We start from the raw sequence: 24,952 nt of genomic DNA, 5'->3' as shown, positions 1-24,952 counted from the left end.
TTGTTAAACCCAAAATATTGCTAAAATAATGGGGAGAAAAACTATATATATATATATATATATATATATATATATATATATATTCATAGGTCACGTTTCGATTCAATACCGATTAATCCCGATACGAATCTATAAATTGATCATTGCGATTTTTTTACCTCAAATTTAGAAAATACTAATCAGTAAACTTGTACATGTACACTGTAAGATTTGCATGAAAATGTATTTATTTATCTGAAAATTCAGGTTGCAGTCTGTTTCATGTTTGAACAGCATTGAAATAAAAATATTAAGGCTTAATGTTCCATTAATATAACATTCTTCCATGCTTATTGTGTAAATCCTAACCCTAAAGTAAGACGTTTTGTTGAATATTCCCATAAAAAATTTATGTTTAAAAATCGATTCGGCCGCATATTGAATCGATTCGAGAATTGTGCGCGAATTGCCAAATACATTTTTTCTAACACCCCTACAAACTACAATAATAAATAATAATGCAGCCAACCAGAGTTATAATCTGTAAAAACTAAAAAAAAAAAAGAGAGAAAGATGAATGATGACATCCTCTAAAATAGAAAAGATGAAGAGTCACACACTGAAAGCAGCCATGAAACATGACGGATGACATCATACATTTGCAGTCTGGATGCAGAGGAGCGAACATCGACTGTTCTGGAGTCCTGAAGTCTCAGCAGTCTCCAGTATTCTACGATAACGCCACAAAAAGGCTTCTAGTTTTGCTGCTAGTTGACTTCTTTTAACTAGTCACTGACAAGGGTTGGAGAAGTTGCCAAATAGTGGGCAATGCTGAGTAGTCGATGGCTTCGTGGCATGACCCAACTCCATGCTCGCCATTTGCATGAGACAGAACCGCCCCCCCCCCCACCCCTAAAACAGAGTGCTATGAACCAGAGTGTGGATTTTAAGAATGCTGAACATCTGCGACCTTAGCATAATAATTACAGAACATGCCTTTCATGTATACGTATAACTGCTGTTGCCATGGTAACCGGTGTCAAAGGTTATTTTGCTCCTTGAGATGTGCGGAGTAAATTCGCCGGTATGAAAACAGACAAAAATATATTTCGGGGTGGTTTTGTGAAACAAAGCTGGGCGGCGGCATCAGCCGCATAAGCCTCCACATTCATAGTAAGCATAAAAGACACGAGCAAGCGGTCGCCACGTTCTCCTCGGCCGACCCTGAGAGGGAGAAGAGTGAAACTATGGCAACTGTGCTCCTCATCTTTGTGAGGAGCGCTCGCGAGGACGGCGAGACCGTGCAACAGCAGCTTCCGTGCGCACCATCACCGGACAAGTTCTCCTGTCCGGGACCCGAGTGGACATTCATTTTATTTCCTCCGGTCAAATACCACCGTGGCCTTTAAAGGTTTTGAACTGTGGAGCTTGTCTGGCAAATGTGATGAATGAGGCAAACTTGGAAGACAAAAGACTTATGAATGAAACTCTCAATGAGCAAGCTGGGTTATGAGTATTCAAGCGTACGTGTGTGTAGAAAACACTTTCTACTATTGCAGGGCTTGGGAGACGCTGAGGACACGGTAACCATGACGACGAGGGCTGGCGGCAGCCAAGGATGGATGGAGGAGGGGCTGCTGAAGGGAACGGATAGATGGTTTGAATTATTGGAGCTTTTAGTCTGTTCGGGGATGCTGAGAAACCAGCTTTAATTGTTATATGCTGACACAATTGGAAAGAAAAATATACTCAGGTTCAGGGGATTGCGTTTATAGAAAAACTGGGAAGTTGGACGTTTCAAGTGAAATTCCTTGTTGGACAAATAAAAAAAATAAGGCTTATAATAATTGTCTGTCAAATTATGAACTACACATCTTTTCGTAATATTGCATACTCACGGTTCTGCACCTACAGATTCACCCATTTACTGTTTTTTTTTTGCAAACTTGCAAACAATTTTTAAAAATATTTTTTGGGGGGAACAACCCCCCCGTTTTCAGTGGAAAATGCTTACTTCCCCCCCCAAAAAATCTTCAAATTCCTTCAATTTGATGTCACTCGACAATAGAGACACAGACCGTGAATTGTAAAACATAATTAAAACACATTTCAACATATATATATATCTTTATTTATTACCGTATAACACAAATTTAGTTATTCAAAATTACTAATGTCACCAGATGTGGCAAATCCAGGTCCAAAAACAGAAAGTAAAAACCCTGCCGCAGTTTGGCTTTAGCCGCAGGTGCTAGCTAGCTAGCTAGAAAGCTAGCTCCCTGGTTATTTTTTATTTTATTATATATATATATATATATATATATATATATATATATATATATATATATATATATAATATATATATAATAATATATATATATATATATAATAATATATATATATATATATATATATATATATATATAGTATATAGTTATTTATTTTGGGGGATTTAATTTTTGAATGATATTTTTTTATAACCGTTTTTATTTTCACTTTTAGTTTTTTTTTGTCATTTATTTATTTTGAATTTTGGCAGTTTTGGTCCTCCACAGACCAACAGGTGCATAACAGGTCACCTATCAGTCACTGAATATTTTAATAATAATTATATATATGCGTATAGTTATTTATTTGGGGGGATTTAATTTTCGAATGATATTTTTTCTAACCGTTTTTATTTTCACTTTTAGTTTTTTTTTTGGGTCCTTTTTTGTCATTTATTTATTTTGAATTTTGGCAGTTTTGGTCCTCCACAGACCAACAGGTGCATTACAGGTCACCTATCAGTCACTGAATATTTTAATAATAATAATAATAATAATAATATATTTTAATAATAATAATAATAATTATATATAATATATATATATTTTGTCTTTACGAATATCACAGGCAAAATTATCCCACGGTGCTTTCTACTTGTCTTAATGCTATTGACAGCAGCATACTTGTGGTGGTTTCTAAGAATTTTTTTCCCCACCCAAAACCAAATTACTGCGTTAAACCACAAACTTTTGCGCAGACATTTTGCCAAATGATGATGTACAATTTAACACTAAAGAGTGCCATGATGTGAGCTGACTAGAGTGATTGCTGTTATGCGCACTACAACACGAGGCAGGATATAGCGCCTCACGCAAGCAGAGGGCCATGCTGGGTAATTGGGTTATAAACCCGTGTGTGGGTGTGTGCGTGTGCGTTTGACCAGTAGCTCTGCAGAGCCACCTTCTACCAGTAACAGCAGATTCTGTTGATGATAAACGCACACCAGAGGGTTCCGCTTCAGTCCAGTGCGCACAATGCACGCACGCGCACACACATGCAGAATAATGTCCTTCAAACCCAACACACAGTAGAGAAACAATCAATGTGTACACCACATCCACACACACCAAGCACCAAAGGCTGCAGAGGCCATCGAAAGCAAGTCGGCAAAGAATGAGAAGCGGTTTACATTGGCGCGCATAATCAAACTCAGTTAACGAGCGCTGTAAATGTTTTGCATTATTACTCGTGTGTTGGATCAAAGTCCGCAGACCTGGCGCAATGCCGCCCATTTTCCGTCTTGTTCTGAGAGCAATTGCACGTATTGTGGGAAGAAAACAAACACTTGAGCTTGTGAATAGGTCACCCATGAATGATCCCGAAAAGAGAGAGAGAGAGAAACAAAAAAAGCAGCAACTTCACAATATTTCTCTTCTTTCATGTAAGCGCCTTGCCGGAAACAGTGGGACATCGAGGAGGCAAGAAAAGTGTTCATGAAAAATCGAGCGAAAATGTTCCACTTTCTGAGGTAGTTTTAGAGAAGTAATAGAAGTATACGTAAGGCTGCCTGAGTGCACGTTAATGAGGTGATAGTTTGGCAGGATTAAGTTTAACACTTGACACACACACGTCTGCCGCCTTGTTGTGTTGTGTTGTGTTGCAGTGTTTTTTTCTGCAATATTCTACCTTGGCTGGTTTCTGTGGCAAATGTCTAATGTTCATTTATGACTATCATGCCACAGTTTTATTAGGATCTCTGATGTTATGGAGAACTTGCATCAGATTTTGTTATTTAGTCTCTTTACATTAAATATCCTTAAAAAAAAATCTGTAACACCCAAATGCCTTTATATGGAATTATTAGTTGTATTGTCTAAAAACTTTTTGAGGGTGTACATTAATATATATTTTTTTTAGGGGTGGGAATCTTTGAATGTCTTACGATTCGATTCCGATTTTTGGGTCTGCGATTCGATTCAGAATCGATTTTTGATTAAGAACAATTTTTGATTGACAAAATTTTTTGCTTCATTCTATAGATGTGCAAGGAATCGTAACGATCTACTCCAGTCTGACTCGCTAATGCTAATTAGCACGCTACTTGCGGCACTTTTATCACTCAAAAGAACGGCTCCACGCTGGAAAAAAAAAAGAACTTTTATTGGGATAATTTGACCGTGACTTTTTCCTTCTACTCTCTAATGTGGCTATAACTTAACAGTGTATTAGACCGCGAGGAACCCCACTGCCCCTAAGTGGCCAAATCGGGTACAACATGAACAGCGCTCCAAATAAAGGCACACACAGACAAAAAGGCAAGACAGTATAAAATAATTTAAATAAAATCAATTTTGGGATATTTAAAATCGATTCTGAATCGTACTAAATGAGAATCGCGATTCTTATAAGAATTTTTTTTGGGGGGGCACACCCCTATTTTAAAAAAAATCCTGGTTCACAATAATTAAATGTCTTATTGTATAACAGGACACTCAATAGTGAGCTGGCAAACAGGCACCACTTTTACGGCCATTTCAGTCAGATCAAACAACATCAGTAAAAAACAAATCAAGTTTTACTTGCAATTTAGTTTGAAATCAGAGTAACTCCAAACGGTTCACATACTTTTTCTTGCGATTGTTCTTATATGTACCTTATAGTTAAGGGTTGAACGACTTCAGATTTTTTTTGCGGTCGACTTTAATACAGTTCTTCAATTATTTTCGGTCCCCCCTCCCCAGGAAAAAGAAAATATTTCGCTTGCCCCCAACTCCGTCACTTCTATGAATAGTATCAATTGCCTATAAAAACCTCTACATTACCTTCCTATTAGCATTCTATTGAATAACTTTATTAATTTGTTTATATTCCGTGCGCCCACTAACAAGGAGAGCATCACTGCCATCTACTGTAGTGGCTGTGCAATTGCACTTTAGTCTAGTACGGCACTAAAAAAAAATTAATAATAATAAAATAAAAAGATCCCTGAGAAGGGCTGCTATAATGGGATGAAAGTTAAGTCGAACAAACAATGACATCATTGATATTTTTTCAGCACAGTAGAGTGGCCCCTAACCTAAACACATTAAGATGGACTGTCATAGGGAAAAAAAAAAAAGAAATGAAAAAAGAAGATTAAAAACAACACATAACGTGCCGCAACACTGTCACTGGAGTCCACCCAGTGTCCCACCGCGCTGTGGTTGTACCCAGAGGCTGTTTTCCACCCGCTGTGACCAAACGCCCGCGATTCTTATCACGCAAGAAGAAATTAAAAGCAGTTACTGCCGGTGGTCTGTTCGAGTGTTCGTCATTGCGGCGCTTGTGACGACATTCTGCGGCCGAACGGAGGGATGGAGTAGCGACAGGGGAGGGAAGAAAGAGGGGCCGCGGCAGATGGAGAACGTGGTGAATGGGTGGGTGGGGGGTCGTCGGTCCTTGTAGACATATTGAGGTCAAGTGCCGACACCAACACGATCGTGAGGGGATTTCAACAAGTCGTGACAAGAGATGCGTGCACATCATACACAGAACCGTGGCGGCCATTTTTTTTTAGTAGGATAGGCAACTAATTGTCTTCCTTTATCCACTACAGGGGCATTTTTTAAAATCAATAGTTGCTTTTTAAATATTTTTTTGGTGAGAGAATCTCTCCATTCTGAACTCCTTCAAATTTGAAAGCAAAAGTCATGGAAAATTGTGGCACATATTGAAGTACACAAAAATTGGTTATTCACGCTAAGAGGAAATTTGGTGGGGAAAATGCTTGTAATATGTTAAAAGTGGGGAGTTTTGTCATTGCACTGATATCATGAATAAAAAGTTGAATTCAGAACTAGCTCATTTTTACAAGTTTGACATAGCTTTTGTAAGAATAAACTGCCAGTTTGAAAAGATCATGATCATTCATCAAAACGTTGCCATGGGAATAGAGTAGAAAAGCATACAAAATGCATTGTGTCCGACAGGGCTTACTTATTGAGCTACTTAATTTATTTAAAGCTGCAATATGGATTTTTAATTTTTTTTTTCAAAAGTAACTTTAAGGTAAGCTTTTTATTTGACCATTTATGACTGAAATGCCTTTTAATTAGTAGGTTAACACCTTAGCTGTTCACAATTGGTACTCCTGCAAGCCTCTGGCCAATAATTTTCAGACTGGAATCGGGTTAGAATTTCCCGCGCCCTGTCTGCGGATGTGACGTAATGTGCGTGGTGCGTATGTGAAGAACGGTATGTGCAGTTTCCTTTTTCGTCAGCAGGTGGCAGCAGCGATCCGAAATGGAATATTCTACGTTCAGGAGCTTTGAATTTTAAAAAATACAATAAAATAGAATTTGAAAAATACATATGGGGGAGGGGGGGGGGTGCGTATAGGGCCCCGAGCACTGCCGTAAATAGTGAAAATCCACGAATAATTGACATAATTCCCGTTCACTTAACTTAAAAAAACTAAAACTATTGGGCAGCAGTAAAATTGCTGATCAGTGCAGATAGGAGGCGCTCAGATGTGAAATTGCCCAAGTAGGAATGTTTTCAATCAATCAAACTTTATTTAAAAAGCACTTTTCTTATAAAAGAATGCAACACAAAGTGCTTTGCATTATAAAATCAAGCTAACACATGCAAACATACACAAGCTAAGACAACAGGAAGAAGAAAAACTAGAGATGTTTTCTGCAACTTAACTTCGGAGGCGTATTCATTACAAGTTACGTTGCAACGCGAAGGCCAAAGTGATGCCATAAGTCAGTGTCTCTCCCCCCCTACCCCCTCCCTCCTGACCTCCCTGTGGAATGCGGAGTTGTTTGGTTCTGCGGGGCTCCGACGAGAATCCGCGCTCAGTTAGTACACGCCCATCTCCCCCTCTTGCTGGGAATCACGGTACAATGTTTCACTTCAACAAACACTCGCAATCTCGCCGCACGTTTGTTTGACAGTTTCCCAGTGGCGAGCCCGGCGGGGAAACGTAAAGCTGGAAATGCCGGCTGAAGCTGACCTCCATCTGTCAGGATGATCGTGCGTTCCAGGAAGTGCTTTGGAATTTATTTAACCTCTACGGACCGAGGAAGTCCCACGGAGAATTTGTGGATTCTTACAGAAACAGTCAGAAACCACAGAGATGTTGACCGCAAGCTAAAAAAAATTCAAATGAAGTTGCCGGGAAAAAAACAAAACACCGTCCAGCCAAAACATTATGTACACCTGCAAAATGTAAACAAATCCAACTGTCATCTCAAATGTAATACTCCACAATTTGAACTGAATCTTCAACATGTACATCCATCCTCCAAGATGAAAATGACACTAAAGACCGCTGATGGGTTTAAGTGCAAGTCCTATCTCTTAGGCAATAGAGAGGTCACGTTTGTTGGAGAACCGGGGGGCCGTTTCCAAGGCGACCGCATGCGCGAGCACACGCTTGGCACTCTCGTGGCTACCCGAGGAAATGCGTAGCCTCGACTTTGCCGTTTCCTGGCTCGCCGGGCTCAGCGTTCGCCCTGGGCTCCGACCACTCGTCAAGTACGGCGCCTACGCACTCACTCGCTCGCTCCTCTGGTAAATATTTAATCAGGTCTCGAAACTCTCGACACCAAGACTGCTTTGAGCACTCCCATCAAAATGGCCACGCAGGGGAATACATTGTATAGAACAGCGGTCACCAACATGGTGCCTGTGGGTAGGTAGTACTTGGGTCTGTTCTAAAAATAGCTCACCACTGTAAATTCCAATGTTTTAGAAGTGATCATATATACGAATTGTACGACAGTGCCCTCTAGTGTAACGTGATGGAATCACTGATTTAAATGGTCAAACTGTGTACAGACGCTCCCCAACTTGCGAACGAGTTACGTTCCGAGCGATCGTTCGTAAGGTGAATTTGTTCGTAAGTTGCTTCAGTGCTATATTTTGTATTATAATTTATGTTTAAAGAGAATACGTACAGTACTGTACTACGTATGTTAGAGAGAGAGAGAGCGAGAGACACACACAGTATGTACATGTACGTAATAAGATAAATAAAATGAAGTTTAACTTACTTTTGGAAGATGTACTCGATGCTTAAGGATTTGATGGAGGAGGAGGAAGAGGAGGATTTTATATCATGAGAGGTTCTTCGTCGTCGCTGGAATGGGCTTCAAAAGTTACTTCCTCCTCCGTAACTTCAATGTAGGAAGAAGTTGAGGGTCGCGGAGAAGAAGATGAGGGTTGATGAGTATCTTCCTTGGAGGATTTACTAGAAACTGGCCGAAAGAAGCGATCTAACGACGATTGCACAGTTTTCTTCTTTTTTCATCATAAATGATGCGGTAGCACTGTATGGCATCATTCAATTGATTTGCAACCTTTGTGCAACGTTCAATATTTGGGTCTTGCTGCTCGAAGAGTGCGATGGCTTTATCTATGAGCGACAGGCGTTTCTTCTTCTTCCTCCTCCTCGACACGTTGCTGAGCCTCCAATGCCGGGTGAGCTCTCACAGCGCCAAGCGTCGGTATTAGCGGCGGAAAGAAGCACTACAGTACTCGGAAAAAGGTGCGCAATACAAAATTTAACTTACAGCATCTCTTTCCGAACATTTTTTGACATGCGCGCAGACATGTTCGTATGTACCGTTGTTCGTAACTCGAATGTTCGTAAGTAGGGGAGCGTCTGTATAGTCCTGTGATGGTTCATCAGGGTTCATTCAAGGTTTGCAAACGTTCGCCTAAAGCAGGAGTATCAAACTCATATTAGCTCAGAGGCCACATGGAGGAAAATATATTACCAAGTGTGCCGGTCCGATAAAATAGTGGTATATAAGTTGAAAAAAAAATGGCATCAATTATACGGAGATTTTTATCATTTGCGGGCAAGACTTAAATTGCGTGACTCAACTGTAAATATATTATTAAAAAAAAATAACAAAATGCAAATGTGTGTGGCAACATTTTTGCCCGTATGAGTTCCAGGCGTGTTATATCTACCTATTTTGCATATATATTGTTCCCAGAATGCATTGTATGGCGCAGTTAATGAAGTTAGGACGTTAAATCCTTGTCATATGTGTTTGTGTTACCAGTAGTTGAATGTGTGTCGTATTTAGCATGTTTATGTTTTATTTTTATTTTTTTAACAAATCATAAATTTAGCTTACGTTAACTGAAATTTTAAATAAATAGTTCCCTGAGATTAAAATGGTTTTATATTTTTATAAAAGTCCGATACCGATATCCTTCAAAATGCCCAATATCGGCGCCCTAGTGGATGCAGTGTATGACTCATGCTTGCCGAGATGCATGCTTTTCTTTCCAATTTCCTTGTGACTTTGACATGGTGGATGCAACCTTCAAAAGCATTCTGCACACCCTTCTGTCTCTAATTTACTTTGGATGATTTAATAATGAAACGTGGATGGATGCCATATCTTCTGTTACGGCTCTAATGAGGCAATTTTGCAGGGTCTCTGTGTGAAAGAGGCTCACGTTTCTTTTCGCTTTAAGCGCGTTATTTCCCACGCGGAGCTCAAAAGCTGGCGTCGAAGCTAAAATCTTCAAACTACCTTGCCTTTTTCAAAACCGTCATCATCTTCACTTATGGCCTTTATCAGTGCTACGCTACGCCTTCTATTTAATTGTGCCGTTTAGTTGATTCCATTCGCTCAGAAGCTAACTGCGGTGGGAAAAATAAGAATCCATTAGCCACGATCTCTGGTGCATTACCTCGTTCTAATTTCTGCCCTCTGGTTGCAAGGTAGGAGCTCATGCCGCAGTGGGGAGAGAGTGATGTAACAGGCAGGACGTAAAGGAGCAGGCCTGCATTAAACATAAAATTAAGTATAGGCCAAGTCAGGCTTGTGGGTTTATTGGTCGCATCCATTAAATGTCACTGTTAAAGGCAGTGGTGGAAAACCATTTCCTCTCAGTTGTGATAACATCAAGGTAATTTAACAGACACTTACAAGAGGCTCCAGATAAGTTTAAACATTTATCAGCAGTAAAAACATCATTGAGTAAACTTTTGACTTGGGAAGAGACATTTTGTTCACTTGGCTCCAGAAGGGGGAAAAAGGATCCATTGTTCTTCATTTTAGCTACTACGCGTATCCATAAGCACAGCAATACTGTATATTTGAACCCATTGTAAACTTTGGAAGTGTTAAAGTTCTTCAAACCAACCTGGCCTATTGCTTGAACCCTGAGGCATTAGGTTCAAATCTCAGCTCCAGCCTTCCGTCATATAGTTTGCATGTTGCGGTTATTTTTTGCTCCAAAACAGTAACAAACTACTACATCCCTGCACAACACAGCATTTCAGTCTTTTCGAGTGAGTTCTTAAAACTATTTATTGCGGGAAATAAAAGGATTTCGACACTTGCGAGGGAGAGGATCGCTAACAACCTGACTCGAGAGAAAAACGGGATAATAGCAACTCCCCTGGCAACGCACATCAGATGATCCCTTCCGTCAATACGCCTCGGCACAGGCTGCTTGTTGAAGCTAAATCTATACGAGCTGAAAAAACCCATTAAGATGCATGTGAAGCAAAAAAAAAAAGGTCTGATGTCATCATTAAATTGCTTCTAATTCATGTTTTTAATATCTGCTTTACCAAAGAGCACACTCATAAACCCTCCAGAAAACCATCTGCTAATTGGCTACAATTTTGCTGATTTGATTTCCTTTTATGACTGCTTGCAGTGCTGCGGTGTTCAGAGAAAGGACTCTAAAAATCCCTACAGCGCCCTCACGTCGGCTTAGCGGCTAAACAGGCAAACAAGTAAAAAGACAGTCAGCAACAAGCTGGTGAGCACATAACGCAGCACCTCGCGGCGAGAGAGCAGGACATTTTGCCCCTGAGCCACATGAAAAATAGCGTGCGTGGGGGGGGGGGGGGGGTGGGGGTACTGCGGCAAACACGCCACATTGGACACATCAGCAGCAATGAGACGTGCTAACAAACAACAATGGAGGAGAGCGAGGGTCTCCTGTATTAATCTATCTAGCAATGATGATGACATGTCAAATCGGTAAAATTACCGAATGAACAATACTGAGCTCTCCAAGAAAAAAAAAAAGAAAAAAAATCTAACTACAGCATTTTGCGTTTATTGGTCAAAAACAGCACGAGTTCATGAAGAAATTAATTACTACTCGGATTTCACATATTGCGGGTATTTTTTTGGAACCTAAGCCCAGTGGAAAACGAGGGAACAATGTATTGTTGTCTCAGCATTTTGCACAGGAATTATTTTTGAATAAATGAAACCTTTAAATAAATGTTTGTTGGGTTTATTAGATTAAATTCGTAATTGTCCTGAATGGCTAAAAAAAAAAAAAAAGAAGAATCAAGATTTAATTTTTGGGCCATACTATATTGCGTTAGCTTGACAATAAGCCCGTATGGAAACCAATTCCATGGTCCGGTTCTGATAAAAACCCTGCACTTAATCATTTCCAAGGCCACATCAATGTCCTTACTGGGAAACAATACCATTAACTTGTAGAAAGTCAATCTCCCTGTAGTAGTATCGAATGCGGGATTCTAATAAAGTAAGGCAGAATAAATAGTGGGTCCAATTACTCGAGTGTTGTCCAATCAATTAGCGCATGTAAGGCATGATTCCAACAGTTACCTGGATGTAATCTAATATTATTGATGGGGTGCTGCAATGCATGGGAGCACACTGGAAGTAAGGTATCAGATGCGGTAAACGAAAGTCTGCGTTAGTAATGATTTGGACCAGCGCATATCCCCGTGTGCTGACCCCAATCATAGGATGTCTGTATAAAGTGAAAGGATGGCGAGACGAGCTTCACACACACTCCCGCACTCCATTCACTTCACAAGGACCGGACACAAAAAGCGAGCATGAACATGGTGACCCCCTGCAGAATAACACAGGGGGAAATAGGATCATGTTCTAAAGGGCCAGATAATAATGGAGGATGGGGAGGAGGGGGGGGGGGGTAGGCTGACTCACCCATTCTTTACGAGCAAGCTTGTGTTCGTTTGTGATGTGATGGTACGCTAACGGGACAGCTGAGGACACGGAGCAGGAGCTACAACTTCAATGCATTGAACTCGATTGTACCACTGCAAGACTATTGAGACGTCAGTGGAAATTAACCCCATAAGGGTTTTTCTTGCAGAGCAAACTCTGCATAAATTTGAGCTACCAACATTTAAGTGGGCCACATTTAGCAAAGTTAAAGATGATTGACTTGGCTGCTCAACTGTACACACACACACACACACATTTTTGTTATATTTAATTTGATATCAAACAAAGTTCATGTACAGGTGTGCCTTTAATTCATACCGTGACCAGACTCAATAAAACCTTTTTAACACCGATGCGAGTACTCAAATCTCAAGTAGTCACCGATATCAAGTAACGATACCGCAAATACTTTTGACACATAAAATTGAAAGAAAAAAAAATCAATGACATAATTTCAAAGAAAGACCTATATATTGCATTTCTTTTAATTGATTAATTTATTTATTTATTTTAAACCTGACTAGTACTTTGAGATTTCTTTGAAAATGTAAAGTGCATTACAAAAGCAATTGTTATTATTATTATTATTATTATTATCCTAATATAGCATTCTCTTTAAAATTGCATGAAATGAATGGCCATTTTCTATTCACATTTCTATTATTCTAAAATGGCAATCCCAATAATTACGGGGGATTACTGTATAGATATAAATGTTTTTAAAAAAAGAAAAAGAAAATGAAAGAAAAAAAAAATCAGCAAGTACAAGCTGACCATGTGAGAATAAAATTCAACAGTCCAAATGTCCCCAATCGAATTGTGTGGGCATTGAGCATGTGTGGGCGTGTTCCTTCCTACCTTTACAGCAGGTGTGACTCCATCCTCAGCAGTGCTCTGGCCATTCTGTCAAAGAGAGCACAGTTAAGAAAATTGTCAGTGTGTGTATGTGCATGTGTGTGTGTGTGGATAGTGCACATAGAGCGTACACACGCGTACAAAGGCAGCAGACAAAGAAGGAACACGAGAGGGAGAACATTTGCAAGACGACGTGGGCGGCACGAGTCCGCCGTAACACTTTGCTCCTCCGCTAACGCGGCTGCTAATAATCTACAACCGACACAAATGTACGACCTTGGTGTCCTGCCTTGCAAGTGATCTGCACGGTACAACGTGCAATCAATGTGTTATGCACAGAAAGAAAAAAAAAAAACAGCTGGTGATGTAGACATGTTCACAGAGTACAAACGCGTGGCAGATAAGCAGAACCTTCATTTTTCTTTTATCTTAAAGCTCATTTAAGTTTAGAGTTTGAGATAAAATTTCGGAAAAAAAATCAAGCCATCCATCCATTTAAAAATACACATTTGGGAAATAGTGCAGTAATCCTTGGATCATGGATCACCAGGTAGGGGACATTGTGATTTTCTTGGAATGCTGTAGAAGTGATTATTTAAAAACGGCAATTTGAGCAAATTTGTTATTTCAGAAGTGTGCAACAAACTGGTACCAAAAAAGTACTATGATGCTGAAAACTATTTGATATCATTTCGGTTACCTTTAAAAATACAACCAAGGCTAAATTTAGCTCCTCCCCTACATACAAAACTTGTCTCTCAGTTGACACCAATTACTACTTTCCTACTAGCCAAGGCTTTGCTGAACTTGTGGCATTTTAAGAAAAGCAGAAAGACAACGTACTTTGTCCTGGATTACCCAGTGATGATAACCAGCAGTCATGTGGATTACTGAGCAGAAGAGATGTTTACTGGCTTCACTTGGGTAGATTTCTACATCCTGGTTTGTTCCCGCTACTGGCTTGATATGAGTCAATTTTTTTTATTTTGATCTTTTCTTTGATTTCATTCCCATCTGATTGTGCAATTTGTCAAAAAGGAGCACTGAGTGATTTTTTTTTTAAATTTTTATTACGGTGGTTAGTTTTGCAATAATGCACAACTCCATCGCATCCCACGAAGAGCTCTGTCTTGAATTGTGTCTCTGTCAATCAAGTGTTAGTATCTTTGTAAAAGCAGGATTTTGAAGAAGCTTTTGTATTGCCCATGTCTTTCGAGCCGATGTACCCAATATTGGGACTATTTTTCATGCAGCAAAGTTGACATTACCAACACATAATAATATATGAGAGCTATCAGAAAAGTTCCTGACCTGGTGTCATAAAAAATATATATTTCAAATCCATCAATCTCTGAAAAAAGCGTTGCTATATTGATGAATATTTTGATTGCTACAGTGACAGCAATTTCAATGATGAAAAATAGTACATAGGATAGACGCCAAAGACGTGTTGTCCGCTCACATTTAGATCAGTCGAGGTTGCCTGTGTAGCGGCCACCCCGAGAGAGACGCAGCGGTACGTCACAGACTGCTGACGCACGACATTTTAGCGTCGACTTTGCCGCTTTGCTGCCTCTTCACATTTGGGACAACAGAGCAGATGTTTACTCTTTGTGGGGCTCATCTTGAGAGGGTGATTCATGCACTGCTAGATATCCAACACAGGAAACGTCACTGGGTGCACGAATACTCAGGATTACTAGTTTAAAGGGGAAGTCAACCCTAAAAAATGTTTCTGGCAATATTATGTTCTATGCAGCCCCACTGGTCTAAATATGGAATTCTGATAATATTGCGTTAGTGGAATATGAGTTAGGTAGCAAAATACAGCTGTTTTTATCCATCTCAGGGGGCGGCCATTTTGCTACTTGCTGTCGACTGAAGATGACATCACAGTTGCTCAGGTCTCAGGTAACAACCAATCACAGCTCAGCTTCAGAAACCAGGTGATCTGTGATTGGTCGAGCCCTGAGCAACTGTGACGTCATCTTCAGGCGACAGCAAGTGGCAAAATGGCCGCCCCCTGAGATGGATAAAAATGGCTGGATTTTGCTGCATAACTCGTATTCAATTCAACAAATGTAATATTAATCAGAATGCCATGTTTAGACTACTGGGGTCACATATAACATATTATTGTCAAGAAATGTATAGATATTTTGCTAGGCAAAAGTCTCCTCTGACAACGAAATTAATTAAATTTTTGAAATTTTTTCCACACTGAAATGCGATTTAAAACACGCAAAATTGCTTTCTCATTTAATAAGAAGAAGAAAGACCAACATGGAATTCCTGGAATTCAGCTCCCGTTTTGGGCCAAGAACACCTCCCTCCTGAAGAATTCCACAAATTCCGCAATACCACTTTTACTGCAGGCTTTGTGTATAAGAAAAACAGAAGACACTCCAACCCTGAGCTCAGACTTAATTAAAGACCCCGACTGTCAAGTCGTCCATTCCTCTAGGCACAAACGTAAAACTCCTTGTGATGACTAAATTAACTTGTAAACCAGTCAAGACATTCAAATGCGTCCTATGGCCCTTTAATGATGTACAACCTTGTAACAGTGATGCTAAAAAGAGAAACAAATCCTCGCCAGAGATAAACAACAGTCAAATATTCTTGCATTCGGCAAAACCCTAAATAACAAATGCACCCCCCCCCCCCCTCATTTTGATGGCTGATTCTAACTCACAAAAGAGGCAAACACAAACTCTTTCACATCCTCTATACCCTCTTCCCTCTCCTGCTTCCTGTACACTGTGCAGGGTAAAGCAGGCAAGCCAACACAATGACAAGCAGCGGCCTTGACAACCAAAAGCTAAACATGAGCGTTGGACGCGATCTGTCGTTTCCTATATTCTCTTTATTTTTCATCTATAGGTGTTCACGGGCTGTTCGCACGGAAAAAAAAAACGCTGGCATTTTGCAGGCCTGCTTATCGGACTTTGAACAAGGCAGGTCAATTTATCCGAAGCTCTCAGAGCCATAAAGAGAGGCCACGGTGAGCAATGGTGGCAATTAAGCAACAAAGTATAAACCAACTCCACAAACATTTGAGGGTAATTTAAATAAACCAAGAGCAGGTCAGTAAGGAACAATGTCAGAGCTTCTACAACAGCATTTTTAATGCATCAAAGACAAGGTCAGTTAGTCGTTAAGACCCCAAAACCAGGTGATCTGAGGTCGCCATGGCAACAGCAGAGATGCCACTTTCTGCATGTCTATGTACAGTATGTGGTCAGCAGTCCTCCCGACACTGTTCCTTTGACACATTCAATCTCATTAGCTGCGCATGGCCGATCCAAGTGGCCCAGTTAATGGCGGCGGAGCTCCCCTGGGCTTCCTCGATGAGAGCGCAGGCATGCGCACACACACACACACACACACACACACACACACACACACACACACACACGCACACACACACACACACACGCATAAGCATATAAATAAGGCTCAACATGTTAATAAGTGAGGAGCCCTTGATTAAACGTGTGGGAATTGTGCGGCGCAAACGTTTATCCAACAGGCGAGAAAGCAAAACTTTTAATTCCACGCAGTCTGGTCATAAAAAGTCAACAAGCTCAGGGCACCAGCGCCGTTCGAGCTGGTTAGATCAATCTGTTTTACCAACGTGACACTGTATCCAGGCAACAGAGAATACAATAACCACCTTTTAGCCGGTCTAATTCTTTATATCTCGGCAAATATGTACAGAAGACCATTTTGCTGATGTCCTCTAATTCCACGAAATGGGCGTTATCTATATTTATTCGCCACTTTTAGTAGAAAAATATACCGGAAACAGTTAGCATTAGCTTCTAGCACAATCCCCTGATGGCTATACAAAACACAGGAATTTTTTTTAATTAACTCTTTGACTGCCAGACGTTTTCAGAAAAGGGATGCCGTGGGTGCCAGCCGATTTAAGCATTTTTGACTGATCTTTCAAGGTCCACAGAAAATTATGTGTTTGGACTATGGAAACACACATACTACCAAATGAAAGATTGGACTCTCATCTTTCATCAGAAAAAAAAGTTAGTTTCTACCTTATTCCGTTTTTCAGTAATCAACAATAGAAAATGGTTAGTTTCACCTCTGTTTTGAAAAAAAAACGTCTTTTAACGTCTTTGGCACTCCTCCATAGGATTTTACTAAACGTTATTTAACGTTTTTGGCAGTCAAAGAGTTAAGGCCTTCTGACGATTTTCAGAGTTATATATTTTTGTGTAATATTTCGACTTGCCTGTCGTGGAAGTCCCGACTAAGTTAGAGATATTGTTTTGTTTTTTACAAATAATGGTCCATTTGCACTATTTCAGTAAAGGTTTTAGGGAAAGTGAGGCATTTGAAATATTGTGGTAATTTGGACCCCTCAGAACCCTTAAAAAAAAAACATCTCATATGAGTTTATTGGTGGATATTATTAACTGAAACTTGTCAGTCAGTTGGAAAAGTCGGAGATAAAACAAAAGGGTCACTCACATTATTCTAATTTGAAGGTGTTTTTGGACCAAATTTTCAACAGCTGAAATCACACAAAATACATACTACCACCTACGAAATAATAAGAGTTTTTAATTTATTTATTTTATTTATTTATTTATTTATTTAATTTTTTTATACGATCTGCCTGTTTTGTGAATTTTCACCAAGTGCTTGTAGGTCTGGGAATTATCCCCCAGATAAGCGTTGGTTCACTGTACTCGGAATGGATCAAAGCTCTCAAGGGTTAGCTAGGTTCCCCGCCCCTTTCTTTAAACCATAAACACCTAAACTTTTTCTTTTCTTTTTTTCTTCCAGAAGTGCCGTGTTATCGCATGCCCTCATTCACTCCCGCAGTCTTGCTCAGGTGTTCCACAGGTCACACCCAGATTAGCTGCACTTAATCCTACGCGGGAGATAAAGGCACGAACTTGCACACGCTCGAGTGCTCGGGCCGACGGTGATAGCAAACATGGCGCACTCTTGAGCTATCGACCCTCCTTTCTCCTCGACCCGAGATATTACATAATAACCCAAAATAGCTTCCGTCGGTTCCCCCTTTCATTCTTTGGCTCGCTTTTTACTCTCAGGCACACACTTGGAAATCAGAGTGGGTGTAATTGTAATAAAAGTTTTAGAGTAGAAGTGAAAGTTTCCGTATTCATGAGGTCAACAACTAGTGGCTACCGGGACCTGCGGACAGATGCACGAGTGGGCTCAATGGCAGGATCGTGACAACTGCCAGGAGTCATTACAGGAGGCACTGAGTCACAGCGGTGAGAATGATTGGTCCCTCTTTATCAGCGCTGATTCACTCCGGATCAGACGTCATTGCCCGACAAGAACAAAAGCACATCATCAATCAAACATCTTTATGACTCTCCCTCCTTCCTACTTGTGCTCTTAGATTCAGCAAGACTCATAAATTAAATGTTGATCCTTGACTTAGCCGTTTCAAGCATGGAAATCAATAGGATTCCAGCTTTGACATATAAGAGAGAATAGATAGAGCTACTTTGTTTCTTGATTTGGCATGAAGAAATAAAAGATTGAGATTCTCCATTTATTTCCGATTTTCGGAAGTGATTTGGGAGAGGATTTAAAAAAATAACAACTGTCCTCCAGAAGTTCATAGTTCCAGAGCAAAGTTCCTGCTGAACTGACATGACACCAAGAAGTTTGAGTACTGCTAAAATAAATAATAAATGGCGGCATGTAGATTCTGACAAGGAACACATATCTATAGTCAGTTTTTCCACACAATTGTTTCAATTTTTTTACGTTAATTTACTGAAAATGCACAAAATGGACATGCGACTTATGCCCGTATGCATCTGTTCTTCTATTGCGAGTTTTGAGATGTGACTCCGACGCTGTAGGTGGCGCTATACACCATAGAGATGTGATCCACCAGAAATTTGCAATGACGCTGTATGAGTTTCCTTTTGTAATTCTTGATCAACCGTAGCGTTTCTTTGCTGTTTTCCATCTAAAATAATATTAACATTCGCTTCTTTAATTCATTCCCAAAATATTTCTGTGTCGTCGTCCCCCCAAACATACCTTACTTTATTTACTACAAACGTACGTGGGACGTAATATCCAGTCAAAACGTGCAACGTGTATTTGGTCTTGCATAGCCAAAATTAGCATTTTCCTTTTTCCGATACGCTTCCAAATCCACCCCCTCTAAACATAAAAACTTTTTTTTGCTAATTTTGGGTCCTTTTTTTGAATTTCTAGCCTTTCCATTCTGTTTTATTTTTGCAATTCTTGAAAATTCTGATAAAAATGGGCGGATGGAAACCTTATAAATGATGCAACCTCAGCTACCTCAAACATCTTGAATAAAAACCTCTAGCCCTAAAAGAGTGCAAATTGTGATTAAAAGGTCAACTCCATGGCCAAATAGAGCCTGGACCTGGACCAGACCTCATAAAGTAAGCCATCATGCCACAACACAGCAGATCAGCCCACCCTCTTATTTCCTAATCAGCCAATAAGACCAGCCCATCTGTCTCGAGGTCCAGCATGTTCACTTGGCGTGGACCCACTAGCTCACTCTTTCTTCTCAATCACTCACGGGCCCGAGGTGTCTCCCTGGTGCTGGTACTAGCAAAATGTGCCGAAATGGCACCGATCCCACTCTGTATGGCAGCGACTCGTGTGATGAAATTTATCACAGCTTGGTTGATAATGAATGCAAATTGGAGAGGTGTTGTGTAGGCAGATGAGAGAAAAATCACTTATTTGTAAAAAAAAAATACAATATAACTGCACGTTTCCCCGCCATCAATCATGCAATAAAAAGGCAGGCAATTGGACTTGACACTTTGCAGGGTCAACGCTACCATCTGTTCAGAGGTGCTGCTGACAAGTGGTTGGGACAAAACCACGCAACACATCTACTACAATGTGAGAGGGTGACTCATTTTGCTGACAGTGGCAATGTGTAATATGGAGGAATTTATCAAAACTCATTAATTCAGCTCATTATCTATTTATATTCATATGGAGTTGGTAACTTGGCACTCACTGCTGATTTAACTGCCGGTGTTATTTGCAACTGCATTTATTGTATAGCAGTTCATCGTTCACACTAACTATTTTTTGCTCATTCATTAAGCCTAGTGATAGACCGATATGGTTTTTTCAAGGCCGATGCCGATGCAGATTATTAGTAGTCATGGAGACGATAAGTGATATTTCAAACCGATATTCATTTACAGAAAAAGAGAAAATATCAGCATCCAAATTTTAAAACAATATATATATATTTTTTTTTTTTAAATTTTAAACATATAAAGAATTAACAGTTTTATATAAAAATTACAACAAAAATTGCAGGGAGCTTCCAGAGTCATCAGCATGTGTTAAACTAAATTAAAAACTAAATACTAAAAACTAATAATTTCTTAATTTTACTTATTAGTTTTTTGTTTTGTTTTTATAAAAAGTGTAGGGTGTCAGTATAAGTGTAGGGTGTCAGTATAAGTGGACATTTAAATAAATCCATAAATGAAACGTCCCCTATATCTCACTGAGTGACAAATGCATACAAATTAATCTAAATTGGGGGTTTCCTCAGGGTTCGTAAAAGGTTTCAAAAGATCTTCGCAAACAGTGAAAAATGATTTGAACATGCTCAAAATGTCTTTGCAACAAGTAAAAACTGTCTGTAAGCATCTTATAAATCCTGATGAAAACCCCAAAATAGCACCGTTCGCAAGCATTAACCGCTCAGTGAGATACCAGCGTTATCAGATTTCAGATTCGTAAAAAGGTCGATGCCGATTATTGGCATTTTGACAAATATCGGAGCCGATAATCGGCACGGCCAATAATTGGTCTATCCCTAATTAAGCCTTTTTTTCTTTACAGTGTTAGCGTGATCCCCTCACATGTGGGAAAGGAGAGCCACAGTCACAGATTTTTTTCCCCCCCCCAAGTAAACACAATGAGCAAACTAGTGCAGGAGCTGATGTTGGTCATTGTCGGGGGCAGCTCGTTGAAATGAGTCAAATACTGCAGCTTGTCCCCTTTTATGGCTTTTAGGCTATATATTCTAAAAGATGGAAATCAACTTCTGAGACCTTATCAGAGAGGCTACCTAAGCTAAATGATAGATATCAACTTCCGGGACCAGGATGTCCCCTTCCCATCATGGAGGCTTTCTATCTACAAATCAATCTTCACCATAAAGAAGATTGAGGACATTGTGTAATACCGTGCACAGAGCCACACAAAAGGGGGAGAGATCAGAGAGCAAAAGCATGAATATTACATATCGCCCAGCGCCTGATGGAGCAGATTCTGCAGCGGTTCAACGGTACGGTGTGAATGGCATTCTACAGGTTGTCACCGTGCAGGCGTGAGGGCAGATTTGCACTTACTGGTTAAAACTCTAAAAAGATCAAACGTAGAGTTCGACTGTGAATGTCTCAGTTTTTCTTTGCCATACTGCAGAAAAAAGGACCAGCCTCAATAGGGGGGGGAGTCGGAAGTCGACATGATTCTTATGGAGTGTCTAGCATCAGTTAGACAACACTAATAAGGATTGCTTTTTCCAACTCGCTTGCATGAACAACATGGCTGTAAACAGAGTGGAGCTAGTTCACAAAAGCGCAGTCAGTGTTGCCAAATTGACTACTTTTGACCCACAAAACGTGCAGAATCCGTTTGACATTGCGAGGAAACCGGACTACCCGAACAAAACCCACAGAAACATGGAGAGACCATGCAAACCGCACACAGGAAAGACCGGAGTCTGTATTTATGAACCACGACCTCTGAACTGTGAGGCAGATGTGCTTATCAACCGGGCCATTTGTGTCTGGCAACAGCACCAGCTTCAGTGAGCTTGATCGTTCTGTTTCACGTCCCATTAATGGAGACAGTGCCTAAGGCCAAATCTGTGCTGACTATTACAATTGTCTGACGCAACCGTTTTCCGAACAGATCGCGGAGGAAAACTTCTAATAAACCCCACACCGCCACAAAGTATTTTCTCTGAATAATCTTTTAGACAATCCGGCCTCTGCTGACTTAAATCGGAAGGAGCGGGAAATGGTCAAATTAGGCCCAATTATTGTATGGTGTGTGTCCCGCACAATCTCCACACTGAGTTATCTTTTACACACTGTTCAAACCCTGATATCAATCAGATGTGCTCGTTTCCCTGGAGAAGTTCATTTTGGGGCGCTGTAGCACTGTGGAAAAGTATACCACCAGTAAAAAGGCACTTCTCTGCGCTCGGAAATGCTCTTGGGATGAAGTGGAGTAAATAAAAGGTACAGTACATTTGGCGATAACTGATGTGAAGTGATGAATCACCTCCTTGAGATAAGAGCAAATCACATTCTACGAAAAATTATGCAGAGGTATCCATGAGGACTTTATTTTTGTTCCAATTGCAAACCACTGAGAAATGATAAAATATTTAGTTACAACGAACAATGTATCAGCCATGCATAGTGACAGGCAGAACTAAGCTGTACAGTATGTACTGTATGGCTTCCATTCATAAAACAGCTTCTTGCAAGTATATCAGCTTTCTCTTCAATTTAACAAACCATGATTTGACACCAAATATGGAAATATGCGAGTAAACTACGTGCTTTGGCTCAATAGAGGTTAGGGACGCAAATGCTGGTCTAATTATTTTCATGATACAAATTGTACATTTGGAAAAATCTTGCAGCACAACACCAAATAAAAATGTCACAAATAGTATACAGTACTGAAATAATGTGGTAGGGATGAAATAGGATATAATTCTCCCTGTCACTTTTATGTCGATTGCATTAGATAGATAAACATACTTGTAGTAAATAGTCTTTTCAGGCACGTTAGTTGCGAATCTTCAACCAACTTGGCACTCGGCACATGAAAAATTCCAAAAGTCAAGCTCAGTAACTTGAATGCAACGTTGAAATGTTGCTGTACATTGCGCTCGTGGTTACCTTACCTCCGTCTCCAGCTGGATTAGTTCCATGGTGGGCCACGGCTCGGCAATCTGTGCGAGCGGCATGTTGGCAGATTACCCCCCCACCCCCCGCCCCGTCAAGATGCACAACTTCTCAGCTCGGCTCTGCTCTCGGTGTCGGTTCGATGACTTGGTGCTGCCCAATAGTCCTCGTGCACCACTCGGGGGGTTTCAACAAACAGGTGCAATCGTTTTGATGTAATTCGGTTCGCTCCAAAGTGATAATCCAGTCGAGAGTCCAATAAATCCAGGTAGCAGTCTTGAGAGCTATCAGTTTTTTGACAGGCGGAAAAGCCTGTGTGTAATAACAAAACAAAAACAAAAACAATCCTGAAGGAATTAAACCAAGTCCGGAATGGCTTGACAGTCGAAGCCGAGCTCGTGTCCTCCTCGCCGGGCTTCCTCTTCTCGGTCTTGCCTCGGTAGTAAAAAGCTCCGCGCAGCCTCCGAGCCGAGATTGTTATTGGCACAATCCCAAAGACGAGATTCATCCTGCCCTCCTTCTTTTCTTTTTATTTTTTTAAAACCCTCGCAACTCTACCACCCAGATCCGATGTCTCCATCATCAGGCCGAGATGTGAACTGCAACTACGTCATGGTTCACGACGCTCGTTTACAAAAAAATGAATGACAACCCCAACCAGGTTTGTAGTCTGAATGGGTCAACTGAATAACCCAGAAAAAAACAAAAAACAAAAATTGGTTGATTTTTTGGGCTATTATTTATTTGTTCGGTTAATTTTTGACCCAATTCAATTGGGTTATTCAATTATTCCAAAAAGTTGGGTCAAATGAATAACTCACAAAAGAACCCTAAATAGTGGATTGCTCTGTGAGTTATTAAATCAATTTGACCCCACGATTTGGGTTAAATAACTCCAAAAGTTGTCGGGGGTTTTCGACCCAATTCAATCAGGTTATTCAATTAACCCAAAGTTGGGTCAAATGAACCACCCACAAAACAACCTAAAAAATTGGTTATTTATTCTTTTTAAACTTTTTTTTCTTTCTTTTTTATTTGACACAACTGGCTTTTGGGAAGAGGCAGGTACGACCTGGAATAGCCACCAGCCAATCGCAGGACACATACAATGGATATCAAAAGTCTACACACCCTGATTCAAACACCAGGTTTTTGTAATGTTTAAATGTGGATGTACCTAAAGTTGTGGCCTGTGAGTGCATTTTGAAGTGTGGCCACATGTTTTTCGAAGGCGCATTCGACTTGTCTGCAGAAAACATTACTTACACAAACATCCAATTTTGTTCGTGACCATGCAGTGCAGTTTGAGAGTGTTTGGGCTTCATCTCTTTCCATTGACAACAGCTCTTGTTGTGAGGGCCCTCTGTGATATAACACACCCCTTCTGCTCAACATTCAACGGGAGAGTGTGCTTCGCTCGCGGCTGTCTGCGGTTACTATTGGCAACTGGAGAGCATCAAACTGTAGATGGAACTGACGTATTATTCCTTTTTTTCTTTTTTTTTGAGGGGATTCAAATTAGTATAAAGGCAAGGCATGTGGAACAAACAAAGGGAGCTGAAGTGGGGCAAAGGATGGAACAGATAATTTGGTGTCTCGTCCTTTTGATGGATATGTTCGCCTAAGCAACCTGTGTGCACTTCAATGTGAACTGTCATCAACATTTACAAGAGCTTTCATTACACACGGAAAATGCTACATCCTTATTATTATTATTATTCATCATGCTTGTCTTTATTAGGTTGCAGGTGAGCTAGAGACTATCACAGCTGACTATAATATATCATCAATATATAAGGCACAAGCAACTAATCACATTCACACCTATGGACAATTTGGAATGTGGGAGGAAGTTCACTAAAGAAAAAAGGAAAAATGGCTGAACAGTGGAACATCTAAAGGTGTTCC

At 40.2% G+C, this 24,952-nt stretch overlaps 1 protein-coding gene across 3 annotated transcripts in view; it reads right to left on the bottom strand.

Annotated features, from left to right (window-relative positions):
• rps6ka1 (ribosomal protein S6 kinase a, polypeptide 1) overlaps nt 1-24,952 on the bottom strand; it is a 52,699-nt gene that overhangs the window by 22,301 nt on the left and 5,446 nt on the right. For 2 of the 3 annotated variants that reach the window (XM_077559336.1, XM_077559344.1), the window contains exon 2: nt 13,089-13,133. In XM_077559336.1, the coding sequence (XP_077415462.1) occupies nt 13,089-13,133 (45 nt within the window). Of the gene's footprint in view, nt 1-13,088; nt 13,134-23,043; nt 23,643-24,952 lie in introns of those variants that run through there. The other variant, XM_077559357.1, reaches the window with a different exon arrangement.

The sequence above is a fragment of the Vanacampus margaritifer genome, chromosome 1 (genome assembly GCF_051991255.1).
Source record: "Vanacampus margaritifer isolate UIUO_Vmar chromosome 1, RoL_Vmar_1.0, whole genome shotgun sequence".
Lineage (NCBI taxonomy): Eukaryota > Metazoa > Chordata > Actinopteri > Syngnathiformes > Syngnathidae > Vanacampus > Vanacampus margaritifer.
Note: the sequence above shows the minus strand (reverse complement) of the source record. Positions and strands in the feature narration are given on the sequence as shown.